The 21799-nt window shown below is 40.2% G+C and overlaps 1 protein-coding gene across 1 annotated transcript; it reads left to right on the forward strand.

Annotated features, from left to right (window-relative positions):
• The first annotated feature begins 5123 nt into the window (after nt 1–5123).
• LOC138887081 (uncharacterized) lies at nt 5124–5604 on the forward strand. Its single transcript, XM_070168794.1, has 2 exons — nt 5124–5404; nt 5472–5604. Exons 1-2 carry the CDS (start codon nt 5124–5126, stop codon nt 5602–5604), a joined length of 414 nt encoding a protein of 137 aa, XP_070024895.1.
• The last annotated feature ends 16195 nt before the right edge of the window (nt 5605–21799 follow it).

Here is a 21799-nt window from a genome sequence, read left to right on the forward strand (position 1 = left end):
GTGAGATGGCCTAGCCGATCGGACCGTGATCGTACTCCTTGCTAAAATCATGGTGGTATATTGGTACTAAAGATCTCCCAATCTAAAATATGGACATTTACTTGAAAACTGTCTTGGTCCTAACTTGATATTTGATATTGTTTGAGGCTTTCATTGATATTATGATTGTTCTTACTTGCGTTATTGCTCGTTTTACTGAGAGGGTGTTTAGTCATACATACTAGTATTATTACATATGTACTAATGTCCCTTTTGCTGGTGGCACTACATCTTTAATAAATGAAGGTGGTTCCACAGCAGGTGGCATTGATCAGTGATAGCGGCACACCCACTTCCAGCTGACTTGGTGAGCCCTACTTCATTTCGTGGTCATGTATCTTTTGTTCCTCGTGTATTGTGTTTGAGTATAGCTGGGGCCTTGTTGTCGGAAATATCATAATACTCTTTTGTATCTATTAGAGGCTCCGTAGACATAGTGTAGGTTGTGTATTGGTGCTGAGAAAGTCATACTAGTAATATTGTATTTAAATCACTTGTTCCGCTTCAAACTATGAAAGTGTATGTATTTTAAGACTTTAAAATGAAGTAACTAATGGTAATGTAGGGGTATTGTATACATGATCTCCTCATTGTCTGATTCAAGAAGTATATCTTCCTTTTATTCATGAGCGAGTTTGGGTAGAAGGAAATCTAGTAAGCTTGCTTGGACGGGTTATCTCGGTTGAGCACCAGTTGCAGTCCCCGAGGCCGAGGCATGAAAAACTTGGTATCAAATCCTAAGGTTTTAATGTATCCTAGGATGTCTCGGAGCCATGTCTGGTAGAGTCCTTATCGGCATTTTTTCGGCCACATCTATAATTTGGAGGCTACTTCGGCATTTAGGAATAATACCCTTCTTTGATGTTCTAGATCTTGCTTAAAGCTGATTGTAAGGTTGTTCCTCCTTTAACTCATGAATTGCTCTAACTTTCAGTACATGGCGCCTAGGAAGAAGGTAAGAATTGGCTAAGGAGCCAATGCCACCGCATGAGTAGAAGTTGATTCTATACTTGATGATGCGGGTGAGATCCAGAGGGGTGAGGATATTCCCGCAGTTACTAAAATGCCTGACTCTACTACTCCTGCTCAGACTGCACCAGTTCCTACACCTACTGAAGGTGCAACGATTCCTCCAGCTGATATTCTAATTCCACCTCTAGCCCCAGCTTCCCATCCTGATGTTTCTGAGGGGGATCTTAGGGGATCCATATAGATGTTGGCTTAGATAGTGGCTTCTCAGGCCTAGAGATCAAATGTTGTGCCTACTTCTTCCAATCAGCTAGGGGATTCCTCTAGTTCCAAGGTGAACAAGTTTCTTCAGCTAAATCCTCCAGTGTTCACAGGTACTAATCCCGAGGAGGACACCAAGGACTTCATTGACGAAATGCACAAGGCTTCCGAGTGATGCGTGCTACAGAAACGAAGGGAGTGGAGTTGGCTTCCTACTGCCTGAAAGAGGTGTCATATTCTTGGTTTGAACTATGGGAGGAGTCCCGTGAGGAGGGTAGCCCTCCGGCGAGGTGGAGTGAGTTTACTGATGCTTTTATTCATCATTTATTGCCTGCTGAGACTAAGGGAGCCCATGTCACTGAGTTTGAAAGCCTGAGGCAAGGTAGCCTGAGTGTGTGGGAGTACCACATGAGATGTGTACGCCTGTCCAAGTATGTTGTTTACATGTTGCCCATTATGGAGGCTAGAGTACACCAGTTTGTATAGGGCCTTAGCCCCTTGGTTATTAATGAGGCCACTACAGCTGCCTTGAATTCTGATATGAACTATAGGAAGGTGGTGGCATTTGCTCAAACCATAGAGAATTGTAAATTGAAGAATAAAATGGAATGAGAGGGTAGCAACAAGGCTCGGTCCGCGGGCAACTTTGGGGATTCTTTTAGTGATGGTGGTGGTAGGTCAACATTTAGGGGAGGCTCATCTGGGCCATCCCAGTCCTTTTCAGTGTTTAATCAGTGCACAACCTTCAGGGCCCAGTCAGAAGCAGTGAAGTCGTTTTAGGCCCAGTCAGGGCAATAGGGGATCCTACCAGCAGGTCATCCTGGAGGGAGATTCTAACAGCAACGGAAGCCCCCATGTCCTAGCTGTGGGAAGATGCACTTGGGAATCTACTACATGGACCTACCCTTATGCTACGGGTGTGGATTGAGGGGTCATATTCAGAGGTATTGCCATTCGTCTCGCTAGGGTTTGGGCAGGGGCACAACACAATCATCTAGTTCTACAGCTACTACATCTGCAACACCTCCGCTTGCTCGAGGCATTCCAGCAGCTGCAGGGCGTGGTACAGCCAGGGGTAGTGCACAGGGTTCTGGAGGATCGAGCCGTTTCTATGCTATGAGGGGGGTCGCCAGAGTTCAAAGGCTTCTCCATATGTTGTCACAGGTATATTGACTGTCCAATCTCATTATGTATATGCTCTTATTGATTCCAGTTCCACTTTGTCATATTTCACTCCTTATGTTGCTATAGAATTTGGGATAGAATCGGAACAACTTCATGAGCCGTTCTCTACATCTACTCTGATTGGTGAGTCTATTGTGGTCGCGCGGGTTTATAGGGATTGTGTTGTCACGTTGCATGGTCGGTACACCATGGCCAATCTTAACGAATTAGGGATGGTTGATTTTTATGTAATAATGGGGATGGACTGGCTTTATTCATGTTTTGCCAAGCTTGATTGCCGAACCATAACCGTTAGGTTTGAATTTCCAAATAAGCCAGTTATTGAATAAAAGAGGGATGATGTGGTGCCGAAGTGTAGGTTTATTTATTACCTTAAGGCCACAAAGATGATCAACAAGGGGTGTATTTACCATTTGGTCCGGTTTACGGATACTGATGCTGAGGCACCTACACTTGAGTCCACATGCCAGTTGTGAATGGATTTCCGGAGGTTTTTCCTGATGAGCTCCTTGGAATTCTGCCAGACATGGAGGTTGATATGATGCCAGGCACGCAACCTATATCTATTCCACTCTACAGAATGGCACCGACAAAATTGAAGGAACTAAAGGAACAATTGAAGTATTTGTTAGAGAAGGTTTCATCCGGCCGAGTGTGTCATCTTGGGGTGCACCGGTCCCCTTTGTAAGGAAGAAAGATGGGTCACTGAGAATGCATATTAACTATCGGTAGCTCAACAAGGTCACGATCAAGAATAAGTACCCACTACCAAGGATAAATGACTTGTTTGATCAATTGTAGGGTGCTAAGTATTTCTCCAAAATTGATTTAAGATTCGTGTATCACCAATTGAAGATAAGGGAGCAAGATATTCCAAAAACAGCCTTCAGAACCTGGTATGGGCACTTTGAATTGCTGGTAATGTCTTTTGGGTTAACAAATGCCCTGATAGCTTTCATGGATCTTATGAATCGAGTCTTCAAGCCTTTCCTCGACTCCTTTATGACAGTGCTCATTGACGATATTCTTGGATATTCACGGAGTCGAGAGGACCATGCCGATCATCTCAGGGCAGTTTTGCAGACTCTATATCAGCACAAGTTATACGCGAAGTTTTCGAAGTGTGAAATTTGGCTTGAATCTGTCACATTCTTGGATAATGTTGTCTCCAAAGAAGGAATTAAGGTTGATCCTTAGAATATTGTAGCTTTGAATAATTGGCCTAGACTTACAACTCCAACAGAGATTTATAGTTTCTTGGGTTTAGCTAGCTATTATAAGAAATTTTGTGGAGGGGTTCTCTACTCTTGCCTCTACATTGATTAAATTAACGCAGAAGGCTGTTAAGTTCCAATGGTTAGATGCTTGTGAAAAGAGCTTCCATAAGTTGAAATCAAGACTGAGTACAACACCGGTATCGACCCTACTAGAGGGTACAAATGGGTTTGTGGTGTGTTGTGATACTTCAAGAATTAGACTTGGGTGTGTATTGATGCAACATGGGAGGTGATAACTTATGCTTCTAGGAAACTCAAGTATCATGAGAAGAATAACCAACACATGACTTGGAGCTTGAGGTGGTGGTTTTTGTATTGAAGATTTGGCGTCATTATTTGTACGGGGTCCATGTGGATATATTCACGGACCATAAAAGCCTTCAATATATTTTCAACCAGAAGGAATTGAATCTAAGGAAGAGAAGATGGCTTGAGTTACTCAAAGATTACGACACTGATATCCTATATCATACGGGGAAGGCTAACATTGTGGCAGATGCTCTTAACCGGGAATCTATGGGCAGTTTGGCTCTCTTGAAGGCATATCAAAGTATGTTGGCCAATGAGGTTCATTGGTTGGCTCGCTTGAGAGTTCATCTTGCGGACTCTAGTGAAGGAGGGGTAATTGTGCAAAATAGGGCTGAATCATTGCTTATTGTGGAGGTCAAAGAGAAGCAGTACAACGACCTATTGTTGGCCCAGTTGAAAGAGGGGATTCATAAACATAAGACTATGACTTTTTCACTTGGAAAGAATCATGACCAAGGCTCACACTTCTAGGTATTCCGTGCACCCGGGTTCCAAAAAGATGTATCATGATCTTAAGGAAGTCTATTGGTGGAATGATATGAAGAGGAATGTAGTAGACTTTGTGGCGAGATATCCAAATTGTCAGCAAGTGAATGTTAAACAACAAAGGCCCGGTGGGTTGGCACAGAACATAGAAATTCCAATGTGGAAGTGGGAAATGATTAATATGGACTTTGTGGTAGGACTACCTCGCACTCCTCGCAAGTTTGACTTGATTTCGGTAATTGTAGTGACTCACGAAATTAGCACACTTCTTACTTGTTAAGGCTACCGACATAGCTGAACAATATGCTCAATTGTATATAAAAGAAATAGTCAGGTTGCATGGCACTCCAATTTCTATCATTTCTGATCGGGGGCACAATTCATATCTAATTTTTGGAAGAAATTTCAGCAAGGTTTGGGTACTCAAGTAAATCTTAGTATAGCCTTTCACCCGGAGACCAACAGGCAGGCAGAGCAGACTATTCAGACGCTTGAGGATATGTTGCGCGCTTGCGTTCTTGACTTCAAGGGTAGCTGGGTTGATCATTTGTCGCACATAGAATTTGCCTACAACAAGAGTTATCATGCTAGTATTAAATGGCACCTTTCAAGGCTTTATATGGTAGGAGATGCATATCTCCCATTGAGTGGTTTGAGATTGGGGAAGATGAATTGATAGGGCCAGACCTCGTGCATCAGGCTATGGAGAAGGTTAAGATCATTAAGGAACAGACGAAAACTGCTCAGAGTCACCAAAAGTCATATTCGGATGTTCGCCGTAGGGATTTAGAGTTCAAAGAGGATGATTGGGTATTCTTGAAGGTTTCCCCCGTGAAGGGTATGATGCGATTTGGTAAGAAAAGGAAATTGAGTTCGAGGTATCTCGGACCATACATAATCATTCAGAGAGTGGTTTGGTAAGAGTTATCATGAAATCCCGTGAAGGGTATTTCATGTGTCTATGTTGAAGAAAGTGGTTGGAGGCCCGACACTCATTGTTCCGGTTGAGACTATTGAGGTTAATGAAGAACTAACTTATGAAGAAATTCCAGTTGCTATTCTTGATAGGCAAGTATGAAAGCTTAGAAATAAAGAAACTGCCTCCGTGAAAGTGCTATGGTGAAACCAGCAGGTTGAAGAGGCCACTTGGGAGGCCGAGGAAGAGATGAAGAAGAATTACCCCATTTGCTTGAATAGCTATGTAATCGTTTCTATGAAATTGTTCCCTATGAGTTATGTAACACTCGTACAGTCTATGCTAAGGGTGTTCCTTTCTGACAAGATATTGCTCGTGAGGTCATGGTTGGTATTGTTTTTATGTTATGTTGCATTGATGGTTTATGTATATGTTGTTAGAATTGGTTTCTGGAATTCTCTGAAAGGTGGATAGGCCTAGTTGCAGGGAAACTCTGCAGCAATTTTTTAAATTTAAGGAGTTAGTCAAAATTTTGACCTGTTAGTGTATGAAGTAATAGATGAGTCACATTGGATGCTGCGACGGATTTTGACCCTCATTTGAGGGGGAATGATCTTAAGCGGGGGAAGATGTAAGGTCCCCTAAAATTTCACCTAAACTCGGGGTTTCATGGTGCTGAGGTAAGCTAATGCGTTTTAGCGGTACGAAATTTTTAGGTTTCACAGTATATTGGGGAGCTGATGGAAATTTTGGCAGAAGAAGGCGATTTTGCGGTCAAGTTCGCGACTATAGAATAGTTCTGCTGGCCGCATAACCATCGCAGGGTTGAACAGAAAATTATTGAATTTTGAAGGTCGTTTATGTAGTCCATTATGCGGTCGCATATCCATTTCGCAGACCGCGCTTTCGTCGCAGAATTGGCATGAAAAAATTGGGAAGGTGATTCTACGGTCCATTTTGCAGTCGCAAAATTGGTCTGCGGACCACAGATCTATCGCAGATTGGTCCAGCCAAGTCTAGTTTTTGGCATCAATTGTGCGGCCCATTTTGTGGGCCGCATATCTATTATGCGGTCCATTATGCGAGCGCAGATATGAGATTGGAGGGTCCATTTTTCTAGTTTTATAACCCGGCCCTATTTTGATATATAGATTTAAAGGGCCATTTTTGAAGGAAAAATCTGGTATTTTTTTAGAGAGAAAGTGACCTAGAGTGAGAGGAGTCATCCCTAAACTAATTGTTCATAAATTCTTTCTCAAGGCTTGGAGAATTCACAAGGAAAACTCACTAGGTCTTCATCCTAGAGGTACGATTCTAATCCCTAGCCCTCAATTTCCGGATTTAACTGAATATAGGTAATGAGAAAAGCAATTCTTGGGTGTGGGAGTTGTTCCTTAGTATGCATGCACTATAAAGGTTTGTACGAAGATTTTTGAGTTCAAATAGGTAGACTTTGGGTAGTGGGATGAAGGAATCCACCATGGGAGGACCTTGAAATCAAAATACCCACCTAATATTTGATAAAATGCTCAAATGAGTTATAACCATGAACTTCTTCCTAATTATGGTTCAATTTTGTTATGTTTCTAAATAGATCGAAGTTGCTAAGATTTTTGGAACATTGTACTAATTTAAGGGAGCTCAAAGCGAGTTATGTTGGCTAAAATTTTCTCTTAGAATTGAATCCCATGATGTTCTTGTAAGTCCCGAGTTGTTCATTAGAAAATTGGCTATTCCGAATGAGTTTGGTGTCAATATATATATATATATATATATGTTCAAAATGTGTTCCGAATATTTTTATTGTATTATATTATTCTTTGGGAGCATGTTCAAAGCATGAGTTATGCATTAAAATGTTGTGACTTCATGTCGAGTTCAAATAAAAGCTATTATGCCAAACTATGTAAGAAATCTCTATATGCCTAAGAATCGTATTTTCTCACATGAGTATTTAATGTCTTGATTCAAAAAACGTTGTTATTGATGATCCATGATGATGTTTGAAAGTGATAGAGGTGATCTTGAAATATGAAACACGACTAACGTGCCAAGAATGGTATTGCATATGGGGCCACTAGTGCCAATGAAATGAAGAGACGTGTAAAAGATATTGAAATAAGTTGAAAGTCCTTTATATATTAAATATTTTTGGGAGTATTGTTAGTTACCAAGGAAGAGTAGGTTGAAATAACATAACCCCGAAACTACTGTCGTGCCCCGTTTGCTCGTGAAAGCGGGCTTCTATGTGTGACAACTCTTTTAGAATGAGTATTAGAAGAGAAGATTCGCCACCTAATGATTTTGAGGTGCGTTAGGGCACATATTTGTAAGTAACTGTGTTTTAACTAGTCCGTCACCAAAGATCCGGTATGGGCTCAAATTATCTCGGAGAGAAGGTATTAGGCATTTTTCGAGGTCCACAATTGTGAGTCCCGACTGAACTTTAAACTATGTGGATTATATAATTAGGCTAAATGATCAAATAAAGAGAAGTTAGAAGTTGGAGTGTCTTATTATAACATATGAAAATAGGTACAAATCTTAACATGACTACAAGGATACAATTACTTTGGTTTATGCTAAATGGCTAAGTGTGGATATCAAATACATAAGGAAAGGGGGGGGGGTCCTAAGTGTTTTAACCTAAAAGATCACAACATAAATAATACTTCACAACTTCCTTTAGGCAGGAGTTTCTCATATTATTCAGCGGGCACAGACTATCATCTCCTACTACCAGATTACTATGTTGAAGTTGTTTACCCAAAAGAATTCAAAATTAATTTTAGGTCATACCCTATGCATGCACTACCTGTCCCATACCTATGATCCAGGAGGCTTTGGACCTCTATTTGGGTGGTTCTACACTTACTTAGCATAATCAAAATGATAAAAGCCTAGGCGACATTCAAAACAGGTAGGACTACACATAATAGCAATGAAAGGCTCAAATTAGCCTCCACACGTAAGCACAAAAGCATGCGATCAGTCACAAATTTCTTAGATTGGGTAGTACATGATGTTAATCGTTAAGTCCTATAGGTAGGATTTCTATGTGATTCTGCTTTCCAGTATTATGTAAGCAGCACATAGGCAGGTTAAAACATTGTAAGTCCTATAGACATGATTTCTAACTGTTAGTGCGGCGATAAAGCGATACAATTGACCAGATTACTAATGCTGATTTTATAAGCATGCACATCTAGCAGACATTAATGTCCTATAGGCATGGTTCCTAATAGTTGCAGGATTAGGAAGTGATACAGCTTTGATGACCTAGTATTAACAACATTGACCTCATAGATAGTCTTATGTGTGCAACAACATCCAATAGGCAGGATTTCTAACAATTGACAATTAAGCTGATTTTATAACACTTTATTCCTATAGACATGCTATCTAGGCGGGGCAGTGCACTAAAGTAATAGATGCAATTTGACCAATTGGTAATTTGAAATCCTATAAACATGATATCTAGATTAGTAAGGCATGTGCTATTACATCCTATAGGCATGTTGTCTAAGTGTGCATAGAATTAGACATGGAAACAGGTATAACAAATACTTGAACTAACATGTTTTGACAAGTTAAGTGAGGTGTGTGCGCGTGACTCCTATAGGCACGCTTTCTACACATGAAACTAAAAGCATGTAAAGCAAATAGCAAATAGACCACATAGATCCTATAGTCATGTTTTCTACCCATTCATGTGAGAATTCGAGTACCCTATCCCCCTTTTACTAATTCCCCCCTCTATTTTGTTTGTAAATTTCTACAGGCACAAAGTAACGAATACAAGTGCAAATATTGAATACTAAAAGACTACAGGCCTAATAAACAGAGAAGGCTCAAAAGAGAAATAACCCAGTAACACTTGGGCCTTCAGCAAGCTCACTTTTCACACAAACAGTAGACCTAGATCTAAGCACACCTCAAATGTGAGAGTGCATCAATTGCTCAACTCGGGGCCACACCTGAACTCATACCAGGCTTATATGGAGGAACCATACATGGCAACCAATTGACAACTCAAAAGTCTATTAATAGTGATACCTCACAGGGACACAATTACATAAACATATCATCAATTTTAGAAGCTAAGGGAACAAGATTGGTCAAACAAGAGGGCTTGAACATTCCAACCAGGTGGACAACTTTAACATACCAAGTTTGACATAGAAAACTAACACTATATTGAGCAATCATTCAACAAAGGAAAGGGTGTAGCATGCTGAACACAATCACACATAAGGAGGACTTAAGAAGCAGGTCTATTGAGTTAACAGGGTAAGTACACATACACATGCTAAGTTTCCAGAAATCAAGTTTAGCACGAGATATTAGTCAGAATTAGTCAGAAAGACTTTAGACAATTGAGCCTTATTCATAGTAATTATAGACAGAGGGATATCAATTTTACATGAAGATTTCTAATAAGCAGTATAGAAACAACCTAGTAGCATGTCCTACAACAGATCACAACAGTGACAAAACTCATGAGAATAAATATCACATAAGAGGAATAGGACAGGCAAGCATAACCACTCATACCAATTACCAGGCATGAGAGAAGCTAACATAGAAATTTTGCATAGAAGCAATTCTAAAGACATAAGATTAGCAAATAAAACATACATTAGAACTTAAATGGCATAGAAACATGCTTTAGCTAATCAATACAACCTCATAAATTTATCATGTTGTTCAAGAATAACTCAACAAGGTCTGAAACACAGACATGGAGATACAGACAAGGTAGGGAACACACATTAGTTTAATAGCACTTAAGAAGATTGGAATCCATTCCCATAATGAAAGCATATTAAATATGCTAAAGCCTACTAAGTTCAACTACTAGAGAACATGGAACTGCAGGGAGTTGTTAAGACAATACAATTGCAGCAAAAAAACACCAACGCGGTACCAAGGATCCATGAATAGCAAGGAAAACTGAATCATGCTTAGTTACAAATGTTTAAACAACATTGGCACGCAAAACACACATTTCATAGACAAACAGAAAGGGAGATAGTTTAAATAGTAAGAGTCAAGGACACTAACCAGTAGAAGAGTTAAACGAGCAAAAGAGTGAGGAATTTAGAATATCAGTAGTGATTCAGTAGCAACAATTGAAAGAAGACAATGGAACCCCAAATCCCTGATTCTTTAGAGTACACAAGACCCTCGAGAAGGGCTACGAGCAGTGCTTGCATCGAAGGAGGTCATTTTAATTGTATTATGGCCTTGGCTTTCAGCCGGCCAAGAATTCAACAGTTTCAGAAAATATTCGAGTGTATCAGAATAAGTGAATGAGTGAAAAAAGAGAATAGTGAGAGTAATAGTAGTAATAATCTGATCCCTCCAAAGGGAAAACTACGGAGGGGTTATATAGTGGTAGAATCAAGCGATTAAACATGAAAATCAATTAATCAAGCACAAAATAAGGAAAGAAAATCACATGCAATCGATAAAAAAATCAGTAAAGGAAAAATAAATTGAAATTTCAAACCCTAGTTCGACGGAAATCAAAGATTGGCCGAGGATCTTGGTAAATCGGACCCATACAACCCGGTGGTGAGTTTATATAGACGAAATAGCGTCTAAGTCTCGAAGATTGAGGACGGTTATTCATAACTCAAGGCCTAGAACTTGCCAAAAATAGGCAAGTACTAGGTGATGCCAAAATCGTGCAAGTAACAAGATGACAGAGCGTATAAGATAAGGGAATCATGGATTGGATCCATTTTGGGGTAGGAATCAAAGAGAGTTAATGAGGCGGCTATTAGGGTTTCGGAGAAGAAAGAAGAGGAGGATTGAGAGTGTTTTGGGGCGGCGGCTTAGGGGAAATGGGTTAAGATTTCGGGGGTTTGGTTAATTAAAAGTATAGGGGTGACTATGGGTCGTTGATCTTGAGAAATCAACGGCTAGGATTAGAAGAAAACAGAGCGGGTCGTTTTAACGTGTCCCGACCGGGTTTGGGCGAGGGGTTGCCTGGTTTGGGCCAATGGAGGTTGGGCTTAGAGGTTTTGGACGTTTGGGCCATTATATTGGTCCATAATTGACTCCAAATTAAGCTACAAATTAAATACACGAAAAAATTATAAAAATATTTATAAAAAGTAATTAACAAAATAATAAAAATATGGTTTGTGTAGTAAGATGCATGAAAATAATAATTTAATATTATAAAATATATAATGCTATTTGGGTGCAAATAATGTAATAGGATGTAATTATGCACATTATATAGGCTATTATTGCAAAATAGTGTAAATAGCTTAAAAATAAAAATATGCTTTATATAAAAATAAATTAAAATATTTTGAAACATATATGTTGATGAAAATAATAGCTTTGGGTAACTAAATCATCACAAAATAATTTAAGGGGTAATTAATAAATATTCAAGTAAATTAAATACAAGAAAAGTAATTTTAAAGCTCTAAAAATTATAAAAATACTTTTATAAATCTTGTAAATTAAGTAATGATGCAAAATGACATTTTGAAAGTATATATACTATTTGAAAAATATGAGGGCAAAATTGGGTATCAACAGTTGCCCCTCTTTACTCGAGAATGATGAAAGAGTTAACGGGTAAAGAAAATGATCACCAATTTTGTCTGAATTGAGTGAGGAATGATATATTTTGAATAAATGGGGACCGAACCCTAGTTCTTGAGTTGCCTACATATCCCCGATGTTAGGGGAATCAGGCCGTGTGTAGTTCTGGATCCAACAGTGAACGAAACCAATGAAGTTGTTATAAGAGTGGTCGTATGTTCTGAAAAGACTTTTTTGGATAGAATAGTGTCGTAGGTAACAGACACTTAGGTGGGGTCATGAATGTGAATTTGGACGTTACGGGTGTATCACAAGGAAGATATTTGAATGGTTATAGAGTATAGGTAGTCGATTACTGGTCGTCGGTTATTTTTTAGGTAGTCAAAGGATGTGAACATTGTGAATGGAAACCGGAGCAAGGATTGCTCCTGCTTATAGAACGATTACCTCCCGAGTTACATGCAAACCTTAAAACACAGTGCAGGCGAATATATATGGGTTATTGCAAAAATTTTAACATGATGCAAATTCCCTTTGGACCATGAGGGTTGTCTTCGGACGATGATGATGATGTTCTTAGACCATGACGTCCTGGGCCATGAGGAGTATGGTAAGGGATTCGCAGGCCATGGAATGGTGTCTTCAGGATATAAGGATGGTACCTTCAGACTATGACTCTTTCGGACTATGATGCCTTCAGACACTGTGGCAATGTTTTAGCCTCTAAAATGCAAAGATATGGCGATATCGATCGTTTGATAGAGGAAATAGGTGATGCTTAGTCATATGAAAGGACAAGACAAGACAAGTCTTAGCCCTATGCGAAGAAATGAGATAGCGCTTAGTCTTATACAGTGTAGCGGAGACAGTGTGTAGTCTCATGCAAAGGAAGGTAATGCTTAGCCTCATGCAATAATGGAGGCAGTGCTTAGCCTCATGCAAGGAATGGATAAAATGCTTAGTCTCATGCAAGGAAAGGTAGTGCTTAGCATTGTGCAATAGTGAGGGCACTGTTTAGCCCTATGCAAGGAGTGGAGACAATATTTAGTCTCATGCAAAGAAAGGCAATGCTTCACCTTATGCAATGGTATAGGCAGTGTTTAGCCCTATGCAAGAAGTGGAGACAATGCTTAGTCTCAAGCAGGAAGGGAGACAATGCTTAGTCTCTGGAAATGAAAGGCAATGCTTAGCCTTATACAATAATGGAGGCAATGCTTAGCCTCATGCAAGGGATGGTGACAGTGTTTAGTCTCATGCAAAGAAAGGCAGTGTTTAGCCTTACGCAGTAATGGAGGCAATCCTTAGCCTCATGCAAGGTATGGAGACAACACTTAGTCTCATGCAAAGAAAGGCAATGCTTAGCCTTATGCAATAATGGAGGCAATGCTTAGCCTCATGCAGTAATGGAGGCTATGCTTAGCCTCATGCAAGGGATGGAGACAATGTTTAGTCTCATGCAAAGAAAGTCAGTGCTTACCCTTATTCAAGGTGAGGGCAGTGCTTAGCTTTATACAAGGTATGGAGATAATATTTAGTCTCATGCAAAGGAAGGCAATGCTTAGCCTTATGCAATGAGGAGGGCAGTGCTTAGCCTTATGCAGTGTAGCAAAGACAGTGTATAGTCTCATGCAAAGATAGGCAATGTTTAGCCTTATGCAGTAATGGAGGCAATGCTTAGCCTCATGTAAGGAATGGAGACAATGCTTCATATCATGCAAAGAAAGGTAGTGTTTAGCCTTATTCAAGGTGATGGAAGTGCCTAGCCCTATGAAATGAGGGGAGACGATGCTTAGTCTCATACAGAAAAGGCAGTTCTTAGCCTTATGCAATAATAGAGGCAATGCTTAGCTTCATGCAAGGGATAGAAACAATGTTTTAGTCTCATGCAAAAGAAAGGTAATGCTTATCCTTATGCGATAATGGAGGAAATGCTTAACCTCACGCAAGGAATGGAGACAGTGCTTAGTCTCATGCAAAGAAAGGCATTGCTTAGCCTTATGCAGTAATGGAGGCCGTGCTTAGCCTTATGCAAGGAATGGAGACAATGCTTAGTATAATGCAAAGAAGGCAGTGTTTAGCCTTGTGTGATGATGAGGGCGGTGCTTAGACCTATGCAAGAAAAGCAATGAATAGCTGCAAGAGAGTAAAGTATTTCTTAGCTTGATGTGTTTGCGTTTGGCAACTTTGTCATAATGAAGATAGTTATTTTGCTGTGTGTAGGTATTTGCGAATATTCCTGTTATGTTCATTGTGCCTATATTTAAAGAAAATTATGAGTTTTACGGGGGAAGTTGATTCGTGCTCTCGATTTACTTGCTTTGCCTTTTGCCTTGAGGCCCTGCTTGAGTTACCCTGGGTAACGTCTGGCTGCTACAGAAACAAATTTTTGAAAAACATGCATATATTTGACAAATTATTTTTAAAAAATGTACCTGTTTGAAATATGTGATAATACATGAGATCAAATGATTTTGATGGACTGATGACCGTGACTCATTTTGAGACATTGCAACCTCCTTGCTTTGGAATTTTAAGGATCCTCCTGAAAATTCCGCCTCAGTTAAAATGCATACTTCCGGTAACCCATTCCTTGGCACTTCCAAACGTGATGAGATCAGGAAAACTCGAGATCGTGCCCTAGTTTCTTACTATAGGTGAAATGAAGATTTTATTATGATGTGACCGAACCCACAGGGTTGCCTACGTATTCCCTCTTAAACAGGAATTATTTCAAGCATAGTTCAGTTACATCAAATAGAAAGTGCAAATAATATTAAACATAGTATCTCTTGACTGCATCCGAATTGATAGGTTTTGGTCAAATCTCTCCATCCATCTCTGCGAGTATAAGTGCTCTTCTTGTCAATACCTAGTGAACCATGTAAGGGCCTTGCCAGTTGGGTGAAAATTTACCTTTGATTCATCCTAATGTAGAAAGATTCTCTTCAACACCAATTGCTCCGGTGTGAATTGCCTTAAGTTGACCTTTTTGTTGAATGCTCTTGCCATTCTGTTTTGGTAGAGTTGACCCTGACATACCACATTCATTCTCTTTCCATCAATGAGATCTAGTTGTTCATATCGGCTTCGTATCCATTTCACATCGCTGAGCTCGACTTCTTGTATGATTCTTAAAGAAGGAATTTCCACTTCAGCGGGAACAACGAATTCAGTACCATAAACAAGCAGGTAGGGAGTTGCCCCAATTGATGCATGAACTGTGATACGATACCCGAGTAAGGCAAATGGTAGCTTCTCATGCCATTGTTTGTAATTGTCCACCATTTTCCTTGATATCTTCTTGATGTTCTTGTTGGCGGCTTGGAAGGCTTCGTTCATTTGTGGCCTATATGCTGTAGAGTTCCTATGCATGATCTTGAATGTTTCACACATGGCTTTTATCAAATTGCTGTTGAGATTAGTGGTATTGTTAGTAATGATTGATTCTGGTACTCCAATTTCACAAATAATACGGTCCCGAACAAAATTCGCTACAACCTTCTTAGTTACAGCTTTATAAGATGCAGCTTCAACCCATTTTGTGAAGTAGTCTACGGCTACCAGAATGAACCGATGTCTGTTTGAAGCAACGTATTTGATTGGTCCGATGAAATCCATGCCCTAAGCAGACAAAGGCCATGGTTAACTTGTTGCATTGAGTTTATTGGGTGGTACCTGTTTAATGTCAGCATGTATCTGGCATTGATGACACTTTTGAACGTACTTAATACAATTTGTTTCCATAGTCATCCAGAAGTACCCTACTCTCAATGTCTTCTTGGCCAAAACAAAACCATTCATGTGGGGTCTGCAGGTTCTGGCATGTATTTCCTCGAGCAATCTGAATGCCTCTTTGGCATTGACACATCACAGTAATCCCAAGTCAGGAGTCCTTTTGTATAGTATTTATCCACTTTGAAAGAAATGGTTGGCTTATCTGCAAAGCGTGCGCTTCTGAGTGTGGGTAGCAGTCTCTAGGTACTCTCCCTTTTCTAGGTACTTCTTGATGCCGTGGAACCACAAATTTCCATCGATCTCTTCTTCAACATGAGCACAATAAGCTGGATGCTTATGAATTCTTATTTGAATAGGATCAATGAAATTCTTGTCTGGGTGTTGTATCATGGAAGACAAAGTTGCTAACGCATCTGCAAACTCATTTTGAATCCTCAAAACATGTTTGAATTCTATCTTTGTGAACCTCTTGATCAACTCTTGTACACAGTTCAAATATGGCAATATTTTGGTGTTCTTCGTAGCCCATTCTCCTAGAACCTATTGCACCAAAAGATCTGAATCTCCGATTACCAGCAGCTCTTGAGTGTTCATGTCAATATCCAATCTGAGTCCCAGGATGCAGGCCTCATATTCTGTCATATTGTTGGTGCATGGAAACCTGAGTTTTGCGGATACCAGATAGTGCTGACCAGTTTCATATACTTAGACAACTCCGATACCTACTCCTTTTAAGTTTTCCTCCATCTAAGAACGTCTTCCAAACATCATACGCCCGGTGATATCTTCTCCTACAAATGACACCTCCTGATCGATAAAATACATTTTTAGTGGTTCATATTCTCCATCTATGGGATTTTATGCCAAGTGATCTGCCAATGTTTGCCCTTTGACTGCCTTCTGAGTTACATAGACGATGTCGAACTCACTCAGCAATATTTTCCACTTCGCTAACTTACCCGTAGGCATGGGTTTCTGAAAGATGTACTTTAGCAGATCCATCCTTAATATGAAATATGTAGTGTATGCGTAGAAATAATGTCTCAACTTCTGAGCTATCCATGTCAAAGCACAGTAGGTGCATCCCAACAAAGAGTACTGGGATTTATAAGGTGTAAACCTCTTGCTTAGATAATATATTGCCAGCTCTTTTCTTTTAGTTTCATCATGTTGTCCCAGAACGTAACCGAAAACCCCATCTAACACGGATAAATAAAGCAGTTGAGGTCTTCCCGATTTTGGTGGGACCAGATCGGGCGGTTAGAGAAATACTCCTTAATTTTTTTGAAGGCCTTATGACACTCCTCAGTCCAACTTGTTGCAGCATCTTTGCTCAGCATTCTGAAGAATGGCTCACATATCACAGTTGATTGTGCTATGAAGCGACTGATGTAATTGAGGTGCCCAAATAAACTCATCACATATTTCTTTTATGAATCTGATGTACTCTTCCTTATCTAACGGTGATAGATGAACGCTTATACGTGTTTCCTTGACCGTTTTGGAATCCCCTAAGTTAACGGCCTTAGTTTCTTCCAAATTAGACTTTGGCTTGTTTTCAAAGTTTTCTACTTCTTTGATGATTTCCTAAGGTATTATATCATCTTCCAGATCCTCTGAATCACTGTCCTTATGTTAAGTTGTCTCATTACATGTTATAGTAGTAGGTTCATCAGGATATGTAATAATTATTCTGAAAAGAAATGTACAAGATAATAATTAATATAAAAATAATAATGCATTAATAAAAATTTTAAAATGTCAAAAAGTGCGGCTCGATGGCTCGAGTAATATTTCAAAACAAAATACTGAAAAATGTCTCAAATGCTCAAAACTACTTAAAAATAATTCATGCTAATTTGCCAGGCTATCTAGGAACTCGACGGGCCCGGAATGGTGCAATGGTCTAGTTCTTGAGAACAGCTCCTTCCTCCATGGTCTGAATGGTAAGGTCTCCCTCCTCCTCCTCCTCCTCCTCCTCCTCAACAATTGCACTGTGGTCCATGTGTTCTTCATCTAGAAATAGCTTCCTCATGCCGGCCAAAACCTCATCTTTCTCAAATCCCCACATCATGTCAGCTAGAATGTCTGGTGCAAGGGTGGTACTGGTTATTCCAGTGGATAATAAGGAGCACGCCATGGTGGTGACCAATCCAGGTATTCTTGCCATATGTATTTGTATCCATGTCCAAATGTCATACCATGGTACTATGATTGTACGGGTTTGGTGATCCCTTGGAGATTTTTGCTGAGACCTTTGCCGGTTTCATACCCCATCCATAGCAATATGGTTTCTATCTTGTTGCTCTACCATCGGTCCTTTTCAATTGTGTTGACTCATTCGATGCCATGGTATGTTTCTCCGCCTAACTTCTTTCTGTTTCGATGACCGACACAGTCTAATTGATGTAGATAGGGTTACTTCCATCTTCATGGATGATCACCTCCTGATGATTCCACTCAAACGTCACAGCCTGATGCAGAGTTGAAGCCACTACCCCGGCAACATGTATCTAGGTTCATCTCAAGAATAAATTGTAGGTAGCAGATATGTCTAGCATGTGGAACTCAACATCAAACCAAGTCGGACCCACCTGTAGACTACGGTTGATTTCTCTAATAGTGGCTCTCTGAGATCCATCAAACACCTTCACATTCATGCTTCCCATCCATATCTTGTGCAGGCATTTACCCAATCTCTTTAGAGTAGTCAGTGTGCATATGTTGAGACTTGAACCTCCATCTATCAAGACCCTGGCGATGAACTTATCTTCAAATTTCCCCGTGATATGTAGCGTCCTGTTGTGGCTCAATCCTTCTAGTGGTAATTCATCTTTATGAAAAGTGATTTTGTGGCTGTCCAATACCTGTCCGACCATGTTATCCATCTCTCCACTAGTGATGTTGGTGGGTACATAAGCTTCACTTAACACCTTTATCAAAGCATTTCTATATGCATCTGAGTTTTGCAGCAGTGACAAGATCGATATCTGAGCGGGAGTTTTGTTTAAGTGGTCAACAATAGAGTACACTCTCACTTGTACCTTTCACCAAAGATCATCAGTGCCGGTCTCGACAACAAGCGGCTTAGGTGCAGCTTCCTTGCTTGTTCCTCCCAGGTTCTCAGGTGTATAAACTCTGCCAGTTCTAGTCACACCTTACGTCGCACGTGTTTCCTCCATTTATGCTTTTCTGTTTCTCCTTTCTTCCAAAACATAGTCCCATAGGATGGCATAAGACTTGTAAGATGGCGTGGGAGCTACCATCATAATGAAGGGTGTAGATACCTTAACTTCAAATGGTGCATGGGTTTGTACCACAACTAGCGTGAGGGTGATTGGAGATGTTTTAGGAATGTCTCCCTCTCGGATGAGTCCAATGGACCCTTCTTGATCCCATTCTTCATCAGTTTCAATCACATTCACTCCCTCACCTATGTGATCTAGGAGATGTTTGTTATGAACATTTGGTATAGCTTCCTGTATGACCTTAGTGTTAATCAGCATCTGAATCTTGTTATTCAACATGCGACATTCCTCAATGGTATGACCCTTCATTCCTGAATGATAAGCATAATATTGTTGGGGTTGATCCATTGGGAGGGGTTTTCCAAAATAACAACAGGGATAAGAGTAACATAACCAGTGGCCTTCAATTTCTCATACAATTGGTCTATGGGCTCAACAATTGGGATGTATTATTTAGGAGGTATGAGGTCGACATTTGGACGTGGCTTCGGGTAGTTTTGGCGGGCGGGTGGAGGTGAATGGTAATATGCAGGTTGAGTATTATGTGGTAGGTGACAGCAGGGTGTTGGTATCTTGGGGGTGAGGGTTGTTATATGGGTGGAGGTGTTTGGTATGTGAGGGGAGACTTGGGGCCCTGGGTTACCATCACAACACCCACTTCTTTCTTTTTCGAAATGCCTCCTGATTGCAAAGCTTTATTTGTGGCTTGCAGTGCCTCAAAATTGGTTACCATCCTATTCTTAATTCCTTCTTCTATTCTTTCTCCTAACTTGATGATATTGGAGAACTTGTGATTTTCAATAACATCAACCTTTCGTAATACTGCGGATATGGAGCTTTGACAAAGAACTTGTTCATTTGTTCCTTTTCAAGTGCTGGCCTTACCTTTGTGGCTTCTGATCTCCAATGAGTAGCATACTCGCGGAAGGTTTCTGTCGGCTTTTTCTTGAGGTTTTAAATGTAGAAAACATCTGGCGTATTTTTTGTGTTGAACCTGATTCTATCCATGAAGTCTGATGCCATACTCACCCAACTAACCCACTTATTTGGGTTTTGACTATACAAAGACAAGGCATCTCCTGTGAGGCTTCACATGAACAGTTTCATATGGATTTGTTCATTCTTGCCTACTTCTACAAGCTTGTCATAATATGTTTTCAGATGCACTTTTGGATCAACAGTTTCATCGAACATTTCGAACTTGGGAGGTTTGTAACCTTCCGGTAGTTCCACATCCTGCTGAATACACAGGTCCTCATAGTTTAGACCTTTAACGCCTTTACCACCCTCAACACTCTAAGCTCTACCAGTGAGCTTCTTGAGTTCCTCTACCATGTTTTTAATGAGTAGGTCCTTCTTAGTCGATTCATGTATGTATAGGGTTTACTGTAGGGTACGGGGTAAAGTTTTCACATATATCGGATTACTTTGATGGATTCCTAGAACTTGGGTATAAAGGTGGTCATTGGTCGAGTTTTGGGGATCGGGTGTAGGTTGGTGCATTTTGGGGAGTATGATAAGTAGTGGTTTTGTGGGTATTGAGTTAGATGATGGTGGTGTTTTTGAGGGGTCGGTACTGGTGGTGGGTTAAGGTTTTAGAGAGGTGCGGGATACTGGTGTGGTGCGGAGGATTTGGTGGTGGGTTTTGGTTTTGTGTGTTTTTTTGTTCTGGGTAGTCGGGTTTTGCTGGTTAATGTTGGGGACATTGAGAGTGAGGGAGAGGTTTGCCAAATTTCGAACATGCTTAAGCTCGACTTGTAGTTCCAGGAGTTTCTACCCCAAACGTAAGGTCAACTCGTTCTATGCCGAAGTACTTTGGCCATTTGAAGTTTTGACCTTTTTCGCCATAGTAGTGTTGTCTTTCTTGATACCACTCAAATCATCCATTTTCCTTTGCCTTTGCCTTTGGGATCGCTTGGTGGAGGAGGAGGTGGAGGACCTCTGGAGCTGTGTGTCGTGCCCCATTTTCTCGCGAAAGCGGGTTTCAACGTCGTGACAACTCCTTTTAGAATGGGAGATAGAGTGCTAAAAGAAGAGTCGCCACCTAACGATTTTTGAGGTGCGTTATGGAACCTATTATGTAGATAACTCTGTTTGACTAGTCAACACCACCAAAGATCGGGTAAGGCTTCAATTACCTCAAGGAGAAGGTGTTAGGCACTCTTCGAGGTCCACAACTGTGGATCCCGACCGAACTTAAGATTATGTAGATTATAGTTAAGCTAAGTGATCAAATAAACAAAGAAAATTTAAAGGACAAAGAATTTTATTACAACATGATTAGTACAAATCTTAGTACGAATATAGGGATGCAACTATTTAGATCTAATAGCAACATATAAAAGGGGGAGGGGGGGGGGCTAATATTTTTAGCCAAAAGGATCACCCCGTGCAACATAAATAATACTTTTAAACTCCCTTGGGGTTGGGAGTTACTCATATTATTCAGCGGACATAGACTATCATCTCCTACTACCCGATTACTATGTTAAAGTTGTTTATTAAAGCGTGCTAATTCAATTATAAGTCGTGCTATATGCGTGTACTACCCGTCCCATACCTATGGCCCAGGAGGTATTGGACCTCTATTTGGGTGGTCCTAGACCTTACTTAGGCTGCTCATAAATGTCAAAACTAGGCAACATACAAAAACACATTGGACTTTAAATATGAGCTGTTAAAAGCTCAAGTTTGCCTCCACACTTAAGCAACAAATGCGCGCAAGACAAGTTTTCATGTTAGCTAGTTCAAAATTAAGAACCTTAAACTCTATAGACATGATTTCTATATGACAATGCATTAAAACA

The sequence above is a fragment of the Nicotiana sylvestris genome, chromosome 3 (assembly GCF_000393655.2).
Source record: "Nicotiana sylvestris chromosome 3, ASM39365v2, whole genome shotgun sequence".
Lineage (NCBI taxonomy): Eukaryota > Viridiplantae > Streptophyta > Magnoliopsida > Solanales > Solanaceae > Nicotiana > Nicotiana sylvestris.

Excerpts from the sequence above, each read along its gene's own strand:
- LOC138887081 (XM_070168794.1), top strand. The coding sequence starts at position 5,124 with ATGGCACCTTTCAAGGCTTTATATGGTAGGAGATGCATATCTCCCATT. Across the intron at positions 5,405-5,471 it reads AAAAGGAAATTGAGTTCGAG|GGTATTTCATGTGTCTATGT; the intron begins GTATCTCGGACC and ends AATCCCGTGAAG.